General features: G+C 36.4%; 1 protein-coding gene across 2 annotated transcripts in view; it reads right to left on the bottom strand.

The window, feature by feature from the left end:
* Positions 1–824: 824 nt before the first annotated feature.
* Positions 825–11,317, bottom strand: part of ANOS1 (anosmin 1) — a 133,921-nt gene continuing 123,428 nt past the window's right edge. For both annotated transcript variants that reach the window (XM_069003861.1, XM_069003865.1), the window contains exons 11-14: positions 10,860–11,031; positions 9,394–9,614; positions 7,037–7,178; positions 825–6,338 (exon numbers count right to left, since the gene is read on the bottom strand). In XM_069003861.1, coding sequence (XP_068859962.1) covers positions 6,280–6,338; positions 7,037–7,178; positions 9,394–9,614; positions 10,860–11,031 — 594 coding nt within the window. In that variant the 3' untranslated portion in view covers positions 825–6,279. The remainder of the gene's footprint in view (positions 6,339–7,036; positions 7,179–9,393; positions 9,615–10,859; positions 11,032–11,317) is intronic.

The following is an 11,317-nucleotide window of genomic DNA, read 5'->3' as shown; positions in this document are numbered from 1 at the left end:
GAGCTACTTTTAAACATTGAAAATTTTGAACCTATTGCACACATAATGATACTGAACAGCTTGTGCAAAAGACAAGCAAGCTCTATTTGCTGTACAAATATATTTGCACATAAATATAAAGGGATATTTGTGTGCAGCATATTTGCCTAACTCTCCTGAAAAATGACAGTCCACTGTTTCCAAAGTTGATCTTCCATTGAGAAGAAACAGACCTGCTGAATGCAGCTTATTATTAAGTAACATGAATAAATCACCAGCACAGGTAAGGAACTGGGTACAGATAGCAATCATAAATTCTTTAGTTTCTGTGCCACACAGCACTCTCAGGAAATGCTCGTAGCAAGGCATGTGTTAAATATTCATCTGTGCTCCTGCCAGCACCTTGAGCAGAAGCAAGGATATGAAGCACAACGCAAAGAGGACACAGCAATTTGCTCCCTGCACATTGGCTCTGTTTCAAAGCTTGCATTCTCACTGTTCTCCCTGCTGCTTGCTTTACCCTCCCAGGTGCTGCACTGCCACCGAGGGGCTGACAACCACTGTTTTGGCCCAAGGCCTTCCTCAAGGAGGCTGGCACAGAGTCAGACAATGACAATACAACACCTGTAATCAGAAAACAGAAGTATAGAGGGTGGGTTTGGTTGGTTGGTTGGTTTTGTACTGGAACAAGCTTTCATTGTACTAATTTTTTTTTTAATTAAATGGAATCTTTTGAGTGTATTCTGGTTTTAGGTGCACAAAAGCTAGGTTGTACAGAAGCACAAGCTGCAAAACCCAACCCCAAAATGATGAATACTGTTCAAGATGTAGCAAATTTGCTTTATTTCATATGCTTTATTTAATCCAGTCACTGTGTCCCTTAATCCAATGTTGAATAAAGCATTTCTTTGAAGATATGGAAAGTAAAAATGAATGGCTATTCTGAATTACAGTGTATAGAACACTTCAACCATTTATTTTGACAACTTCCCCATTCACCTATTCAGGTGATACCATTCTTATCTGGGATTACTGAACCACAACGGCAAATACTATAGAAATACTCCAACATGCAGAGAAATTTAACAATAGGGGTGTTTCTAAATATTCAACTCATTTATGTAAAAAGAAAACCAAAACCAGAAACATAAGCAGTTATTCTAATGAGATAGAAATACCAGGAAATTTTGGAGTTTTTGATCAAGTTAACAAAAAATAAATGTTTATTAGGTAAGTCAAGAGTTACCCAAAGGTGCATCTCCAAACTAAGGATATTACACCTGAGAATATTAGTGCATCTATGACAATTTGAAACAGTTAAATATTTGTACTAAGACAGATTTTTATATTTGTTAAAAATACAGAATTTAAACCATGAAATACTGCACTTTAAACCAGAAATTACTCCAAATCTGATGCATACATAGATTCACCATGAGTTTCAGTCATGAAAATCTTGGCTTGCAGGATCAGGCCACTGGCAAAGAACCAGCAACTTAATTATTTAAGTTAGCATAACAAAAGGATGAGCAAATCTTCACTGTGAACTAGAGTTAGAATAGAGAAAGGGCAAGGTTTTATGCCTGACTTTTTACTTGCAGTATTGGTTTACAATGTAAATGACTCAAATGATATTTAAATTTATTTTCAGATTATTTTGATGACTATTTAAAAAAAACAAAGTGCTGTAGTAAAGAGAGGTTAAAATGGTATGGCTTCATATATAATGAAATTTAGATGAAGCAAAGGTACTTGGTGTGACTGATTTTTCTTGGATGGCTCTATCTCTTCAACTCAAGAAAAACAAAATTCTAAACTCTGTATGGAGGAGATAATGTAGCAATATTTCAATGTAGGATACTTTATTACATAAACAGTATGTACAAATTCTAAACATGAAAATAGTGAGTAAAAGAAATCAGACTCTATTTACATTTAAATTTTTTTACAAAATGTTTTTACAAGAAGTGTATTTTTTTCTCTAAATAACAGGACAAACACATAAGACCAATCCTTTTGTATTACATACATAAATAAATATTGACTTTAAATGACTGTTATAGGAACATAATTTCTACAGCCAATTTGGGTAACAGAGAAGCACTTCTGTTACCTCTACTACAATATAATTAAGTAAAAAGGAAAAATTTTACATATAGAGCTCTGTTAATTACTTTGTAAATTGTACCTTGCTAATATATCAGTAGAGGTAATACAGTCGTTACATTTCATGCCCACAACTGAACAATGAGTTTTGGCATGCAAACCCATATATAATCATCAACATCTGCAGGCATCCATTTACATTTTTTTAAATAAAGGGTTTTCTTAATCATTGAAAACTACATGCAACAGCTTATTAGTATCATATTCCTGGTTAAAATGCACAAGTTTGCATAACATTATTTTAGTAATTGATGTTCACAGGTACTGATCAAAAGGGTAGGAACATACTTGGCACATAGTATAAGAAAATGAATTAATAAATAAGTCAATATCACTATGACATTTACATATACACAAACAAAAATAAAAATTTTTATGGTGTTGTACACAGAATTTAGAACTGTCTGGTTCCCCCACTTTGCTTTACAAGGCCCTAATTTAATACAAATCTTTGACATCCATCTTTAAAACAAACTTTGACATCCATGCTTGGCTTGAAGCATCACTAAAGCTCATTCTTGACTGCACAGGTTTACTTCTATCCCACTGACTTCCTTTGTGTCAGCCTTCCTGAATCAGGACCTGCTTATTAGAAAACTCTCCCTGACTCCAGCTGGGAGCATGGAGATGAAAGTATTGTGAAATAAATTGTCTCAGTATTAAGGTTTCTATATAGCTCTGCTAATACCAATGGTAAAATTCCCATTCACATTAGCAATGGCTTTGTGTGTGACCATGCCAAATAACAATGTCAATGTCAACATTGCTACACCATGTCCTCAGCTCTTTCTGAAGCCACTAAGTTGAGGATGATCAGTGTTTAAAAAGTCAGATTTCTTATTTATTGTCTGAGTGCTATATTCTTAATGAATATTCAAGTTGGTACACATGGATGATACAGCACAAGTTCTGTCTTATTTTCTTCTGCTCCATAAACAACTCAAAAACGGTCAAAAAAAAGATAGCACAAGAACAAACCATTTTCTTCTTAAACAAAAATCACCAATGAACAAAAAAATCCATTTCACATAGCAGTTAGCAAAAATAGCATAATCTTATAATTCTCCTTTAAGAAATAAAGATAAACAAAATGCATCCTGAATTCAACTGACAAATTCATCAGAATCGTACACAGTAAATAATACATTAGTGTAAAGGTGCAGAATATCTTAAAACATCCCAATATCTCTAATATCATCCCGATATTAACTCTGAATTACACAACGTCATTAGAGAAAATAAATCTTTAGCTAGTGAATTAAGTAGCAAATTGCAATTCTATTGCTGAATTTAATGTTTAATGTGGCTTAGTCTAGTAAATTAGGACAACACCCTGTATGATTCAGCAAACAAAGCTTTAGAATTAGGCACTAAAAACTTCAAATCAGTACTGCTAAATTTTAAAAAAAAATCAGGAAATCACTCACAGCTGGAAATTTAACATCCAAGCATGAGCTTTGTTGACTTTGTATTTTTCATTTTTGATTTGGAGGGTGACTTGAAAGGTGAGTTGATAAGATCATTTGTAGAAGGAAAAAAAATAATTTACATCTTAGTGGACTCTATATAATACACTTGATCAATACATTTCTACTTTATCAACTTTTGGTTTAGATCAATCTTTCAGAAGGGAAAACATCTCAATGTTCTTCCACAGTACCTTGTTACTTGGAACAGACAAATTCTTCAGAGAGAATGGGATCAGCAAACAGTGACCATTTTGATTCATCTCCAAAGGATGAGAGTATGATGACTCAGGGCTCCTAACTTCCTGCTTATCTCCAATGAATTGCATCATTGTGACAAAGACCAACATCTGTGTTCCATGCTTTACAGTGTCACTATGAATGAAATGTAATTTCATTACCATTAATCAAGTCACTGTAGATTTGATCCAGCACAACTAGAACAGACTGTGATTGAAAGGTTTGGACACAATTCATCAGAGAAGACTGAGGTAATCACTTTCCCTGATCCTGCTGATCCAGCAAACACCACAAAGATCACTTCTAGACTCATCTACGCCCTGTGCAATCCAAATATGAAAGCAGTGCTGCACACCACTCCAATGCAAATTGGAGTAAAACATACACATAAAACATTTCCATCCTGAAAAAAATATCTCAGACTTTGGCCTTCTGAAAATAAGCCTTTATACTACAGATTTTTTGAAGAAAAGTTCCTTTGCTAACTTGCTAACGTATCTTGGAAAATAGAGGAAGGAATTAAAAGCACCTTTAATATATTTTAAGCTATTGTTAAAGGCCCAAACCATGTAGCAATAGAAAATGTCTGGGAAAATTCTTGGTCACTAAGTGAATATCAAAAAAGACAACAAGCAAAATAGAAAAAGAATGGAAAAAAGCCCTTTAAAAATGAAGGTAAAAATGTAGAAAAATTGTAATGAGCAAGTGATCAGAAATTAATGCAGTCCCCTTCTCCCCCTGTGGTATTAATGCTGTAATCTTCAGTATAGACAAACTGAGTATTTCGTGGACATTCTACTATGCTAAATGTAGCTCCGATCCTCGGTTTCAAATAGGTATCTCTTCATATTTGCTTTTTCACAAAACAGTTTGTCACCAAGACAAGGGAAATACATTTACCACTAATGTCTGAGCTCCTCTTACTGAATATCTCAGAAAAATATGAAGCACAGGTGAGTCTGTAGCATCTGCTAAGTAGAAAAAGTGGCCACTTTGTCAAGTTGGACTCAAGTTTCGAGGTATATTAGCCTGATGGGATTCAAGGAGCAATGGAAACAGTGCCAAAGAATTCAGGAGCACTTTGAACATCCTGAACATTAAGAGCTGATTATGGGTATTTGTATGGATGTTTATTGGCAGATACTTTCCACCCTATCAATAATAAATCCAAGCAGTTTCTGTTTACTATTGAGACATGGGGTCTCTGTGTGACAAATTCTTCTAGACAGTTTATATTGCACTATGAAGGCAATATGAATTCCCTTATGGTTAAAAAGGGCACCCTTTTGTCTAAATTTGAAAAATGAATTCAAATAAACTATAAGCCAATGTTTGCCAGATGCCAGAATATTGTCACATAATTCTTTCTGTAAGCAGAACAGCAAAGTAGAGCCAATACATCCATCCTTCTATTCTAAAGATCCACAGGGAAAAGAAATATGTGCATCAAAATTCAAAGCCAAAAAGTAGCTCTACAGCTACTTGAATAATAAATGTGCTTCAGAATTTCAGTTTCTAAAACTTTAATGTTAACTATTCAGATTTTTAACTAGAAAATTGGTGTTTCTATTCAAGGTAATATTACACCTTGAAATATTATATATAAAAAAATTTTAAGACTTTAAGAGATAGTCTTCCAGGACCTATCAATTAATTGCATTCATTGCCACCAATTTTAAACAACATTATTAACTGCCATTTGTTTCTCTACAATGGTATTTCTGCTCTGAATATTCTTTAACTATTAACTATATTAATAGAAGATCTACATGATAGAGCATCACCACTTTAGACCAGATGGGTAATACATATGTATCATCATCCTGCTCCATGGTGACACTACAGTTATTAAAAACTGGGTATTTTAGGGTTTCTGTTACTGGTATTTATTTTACTTATGTCCTTATTTCAGACATATGGAGGTATTCTTTAATAGCAAAATACACTAGGGCTTAAATTGGTGACAGGCAGGGCTTTAAGTAAAATAGGCAATTTAAATCCACTGATGAGAACATGGCCTCTTTCAAAAGTATGGATACATCACAGGACCTTGCAAATAGTAACACTGAATTCAGTAATGGAAAAAGCTGTATACACTGGACCATTTCAACCTACTTTAAACACAGAATATGAAAACATTATAGTGAACACACTTCTAAGTTTCTCACAGGTGTTGAGTTGGATGTGATCTTCAGTTTGTTGAATAGTTCTGGTACTGAAATGATAACCTGCAGTATGATTCATCCTGGTCATGGTGCAAATATAATTCTTCATGGCTAAACTACAGAGAAGTAGATACAGATAGTACAGGATGGTAACTTCCATTGGAAAACTGGGTTCACTGCTCCAACAGATGTGCCGTTACCTAGCCCTCATTTGGGAGCTCAGTTTTTTTCCCTTAGTTATTTGTATAATCTTCTGAAACAGTCTAGTATTTCTCCGGGGGTGGCTTGTAGTGATGTGGATGATGTTGCTTCAGATGAGGTCCTAAACAAAGAACAGGAAATTATGCACATATCAAATCCTGGATATGTAAAGCCAACATTTACCTGTACTGAAAAGGCTCTGTGAGACCTTCAACTTTCAATCCTTCAGCTTGTAAGTGTGATGCCTGTGCTGACAACTATGTGCATGTTCAGTCCAAGCAACTTTAGTGGGCCCACAAAAGGACAAAAAGATTCAAGCAGACAAATTGTGAATGAATTAACTGTATTTTTTACTTGGCTTTGCAACACTGAGCTGTATTTTTCAGAAACACATGAAGTGCTGGAAATAGCCATCAAGAGGTTTGCACTGCTTTAGAAATGTGATCAAGCTCTAGCCGTGCTTGACCGAGTGAACCCAGAAAAATCTAACCTTGAAAGCTATGTGGTCCTCCAGGCAGCAGCTGGAGGACAAACCAACTCTGAATCCCATGTGTTATAGGCATAAGCCAAAGAGCTGTGGCTGCAACGAATGGCAAATGTTAGACCACAGAAACTGAGTGAGAGAAAGACTGGATTAGCTTCCATTGTTGCTGATGGACAATTACAGGGGACAAAATGCCAGTATTTTCACACATCTTAAGTTTATGGCATGCAACTGGAATCAGTAAAAATTCTAAGGCTTGAAAAAACTCTTTACATGTGGAGGTTTGAAATTTTGTAACACGTCACCACTGCATGTCAGAACAGTGCAGTGCTTACTGTGGGGTGCAAATGGAGGAAGGTCAGGCGTTCGGAAGGATTTAATTGTAGCTGGCCCTTCCCCACCAGTCGTCAGCACTTGAACTTCCAAGCGGTACAGCATCGATGGCCTCAGGTTGGGCACGGTGAGTACATAATGATCCTAAAAAAAATAAATCACTTTTAATTCTCAGACCACCCAAAAATAAAACACAGTTGCTCTACTCACACACATCAGTGGTTTAAACAGGTTTTATCACTGTCAGCACCCACAAATTATTCTCATAGAATTCCGTTAAAAGGATTTAGCGTATGCATCACTTTGTTGAGAGAGTTTGTTTTGAATTTTTTGCTTGCCATTCCCTTTGAACAGACACATTTTTAACCATAATAGTATGGTTTAATGTGTAAAAGGTCCAAGTTGTTACAGAGTGTTATGGAAAGTGTGCTCATCACTTTAGGGCTGTACTCGTCACTAAAAAATGAATAAAAATGTAACTTCCTAACCATTCTTTTTAACAAACATGTTCATTACATAAACTTGCTTTTATTTTGGATTTGCATGTGAATTCTACTAATTGGCAATTTAAGTAGTGGCTGGCCTGGGGCCACTTCCGCAGTTAGTGAAAAAAAAAGGGTGATCACACTAATTTCAGATTTGTCCCAGTTGCACCATAAGAATTTGTCGTCTGCTCTTAAGGTCATTTATGGCATGATGGACTCACTTTTCACTGCTCTATACCTTTTGTGGTCACTTAGACATGTAGCAAATAATTTCAAAGTAATTTTATAGAAACTTTCAAATGGGAATACCTCTGGCTAAAGACTGACAGATATTAAGGAATTGGAAGTCATTAATCCAGATCAAAATCAAAACTATAAATCAAAGCATCATCTGCATTAAGCTGTAACAAATCATTCATCTTATTCCAAGCTGAAAAGGCCCAGGAAGGGGACAGTTGGAGCAGTGATGCCAGACAGTGTGGGCACAGGGTGTTCCTGCCACCAGCCAGGCTGGTCTGGCCAGGAAACTGCAGGACAAGTTATTCTGGTTGGCACTGTACCCGCCCCATGCAGGGAAGCCAAAGTGAGCTGTGGGAATAACTTTGGTTATTCCTGTGGGATAATTTGCTGCTACTGCCAGAGCAGACAGTAAAGGGGAAAGGAGAGAGAGAAAAAGTGGGGGGAAATATCTTGTTTTCCTGGCAAATTATCACATAATTTGCCTTTAACAGACCTGGCTGAAGCTGTTCCATCTCATATAAAATACTGCATGTGTAGGGGAGAGAGAGGAGTGCAAATATTGCACTTGTACACTCACTCTGCTCCTTCAGGTGCTCCTCCAGCACTCGGGCCCTGTGCATTTCAGCCCTGGTTGTGTAAATACTACATTTTTAGTCAGAGTGAATGGTCCTCAGCATAAAATACCCTAAATTTTCATGGTTTCTGAGAGACAGAAGATACTGTTTCAACTCAAATCAGAGCCTTCTGCAAGTTAACCAGGTGCCATAAATAGACAGATACATACAGTGATAGATAATTAAAGGAATCTCCAGGAATCTACAGTAGTGAACTAAAAAATAGATAAAAAAACTAAAGCATAACACAACGAAAAGGAGTGTTTTAAATAAAACTTTATATGTATTTCAGATCTAACTGGACCAAAAGCTTACAAAAAAGAACAGAAATTCTAAATAAAATATATCCTGCTCCTGAAAATAGAAGATGGCAACCAGAGTGAACATCAGTATCTCATGGTCTGTTGACACTGGCAGCAGAATTTGAATGAAGGTTTCTTCACCTGCCTCTGCCAGAAGAGGAACTGAAATAGCAAAGGCCATCTTAGAGAAAATAAGGGGAAGAATTAAAATTGGTAATTTTCGCACAGTCAATAAACAGTGAAACCTACTTCTCCTTAAAATTATTTGTCCATCAGACTATGGTGCATATTGATAGAGGGGAAAGTGATTTTTTTTTTTTTTCAGAGCAATAAGTGACTGAAAGGAAGAGAAAATTCTCTTAAATTCCTCAATTTGGACACCAAATAATTAATAAAACTAGAGTACTGGTTAAGTTGAACAGCCTGATCATCAAAAGAAAATAAGAACTATCTTTTGCTGTACAGATGATCTTGTCTTCCCTTCAGGCATTTCTCAGACAAAGATTGCTAATTTGAAAACTGTGCACATTAAAATGTTTGATGCATCATCAAGAATAGTGGCTATGCTTTGTATCTCCAGCAAGGAGGAAAAAATTAAGCACTTCCTGCTCCAACTTACCTGCAGAGCCAGAGAGTTTGACATCTACATCACCACTAAACATTAGAAATGAGCCACAAACACACAAACTTAGGCAAAAGAAAGTAACAAACAACTTACTGCTGGCAGTATCTGTGACTGCGAGATGATGCTGTTGGGCAAACTGTTCTGCCGGCTCTCTGTGGTCACTTCTGCCCAAGTGACTTGAAACCCTGTCATGGGCTGGTGCAGGTCTGCCTTAGATATCTTCCAGGAAAAATGACCAGTGATGTTACCTTCCTGAACAATGAAAGACGCAGACAGATTCTCGGGTTTGGCCAACACTTTGGGTACAACTGGCACTATAAATTTGGAAAGCAAAAAAAGACAAGCTGAACTTTTAGAGATAATCTTCAATAATATTCATTTAATTTCACAAATCAAGGTCAGGCAGAGGTCTGTTTCTGGTGTTGCACAGGATCCAGTCAGCTTTCTACCACCATGTTTTCAGTGTTAACCAAAGCCTATCTTTGATATATTCCATTGACATTTTGGGCCAAACTCAAACTTCAGATAAAATGCTCTCAGCTGCAGATACAGGAAGGAAAACTATGGCATGTAAAGACCTAAGTGCCTCATTCATGGGGAGCCATTCTCCTGCTCCTCATATTTCAGAAAACCTGAGCTCTGACTTGGAGTTTTGGGGCCACAAGAAAATGCACAGGGTAGCACAGAACTCCATAATTCAGGCAAAAAGTAAAATTCATGCTCTAAAACTGTAGTACAAGTTAATTGGGGCACTCTGATAAGGGGGAAGTTATACCCGAGTTGCAATTGCCCAGGAAGGCTGTAATGCTGGGAACTGTCAGGACAGGCATTAAGGAAAGGGCAGTGATGGCCAGCAGAGTTCTGGGTGACTTATGGAGCATGGGGGTACTCTTGGGAACAGGAGGGACTCAGCGTGAGAGGGCTACCCTCCAACAAGAGAGGTATCCACACTTGGCAGTGCAAAGCCATGGCTGACCTGAACCAGGACTAGCTGACCCCAGAGGTCCTCTCAAACCAGTATCTCCATAATTCTGCAACTTCCATAACCCTCTAGCTACACATTGTGACAATGCCTTAAAAGATATGAAGGCCTGTATTTCTTATTTGAGAGCAGAATTAACCTAAACAAAATCAAACTGAAAAAGCAGCCTGCATCTGCAGCAAAACATTGGAAAGATGGGCCATGCCACTACAATCATGCTTACAGTTATCATCCATCATTATAATACAATTGGGAAACTGTTCTTCCTTACAAAAAAAAAAAACCAACTATGTCATAACAAATGTTATTGTATATATCCACATTATATAAATCCACAAATGTTATTGTATATACCCAAATATCCCCTAAAATTACACTTAATTGAAAAAAAAGTAATAATATACTAGCCAAAATGGATACTGCTCTGTATTTCTGTTGATTTTCACGTAAGCTTTAGTAATATTTTTATTTGTTTTGAGTCTTTCATTTCCTGCTCTAGAACTGCTTTTAAAGACTCTCTTTTGGTGATTATAAATGCATTTGGAACTATTTGGTAGTTCTCCAGATCATGCCTTACCTCCTTCAGCAGGACAATTAACGTGCTTGTGTTTTTTTTCTTTAAATGCAGAGCAAGGTGGGGTAACAAAGAAAGTACTCTCAGCCTTAAAACGACCTTTAGATTTTGCAGGCAGAACAGTTACTTTGTATTTGCATGAAAATGACAGGTCCTTCAGAATAATGTAGTTTTCCTACAATAAGAAAAACAAAAAGATCACATGCTACAAATAGAGCCCAAGGAAAAAAAGAAAAAAAAAAAAAAGAACAAATTGAAAAATAACTTTGGCAAAAGATGAAAAGTTTTCTCTAAGAGAAAATTTTCCTGGATGCTTAAGACATACCAATGTGGTTTTAACTCAGAGAAGAAAGCAAGTGTTGTCAATGTTACAATTATTTTCAGTAGTAAAATATCTTAGCATTGTATTTTAATATGCCCTTGAGTTCTACACAGTTCCTTCGACGTGCTGTATCAAAGCA

Source organism: Aphelocoma coerulescens, chromosome 1, assembly GCF_041296385.1.
Source record: "Aphelocoma coerulescens isolate FSJ_1873_10779 chromosome 1, UR_Acoe_1.0, whole genome shotgun sequence".
NCBI classification, from domain to species: domain Eukaryota; kingdom Metazoa; phylum Chordata; class Aves; order Passeriformes; family Corvidae; genus Aphelocoma; species Aphelocoma coerulescens.
The sequence above is the reverse complement of the archived record's forward strand: the minus strand, read 5'-3'. Positions and strand labels throughout refer to the sequence as shown.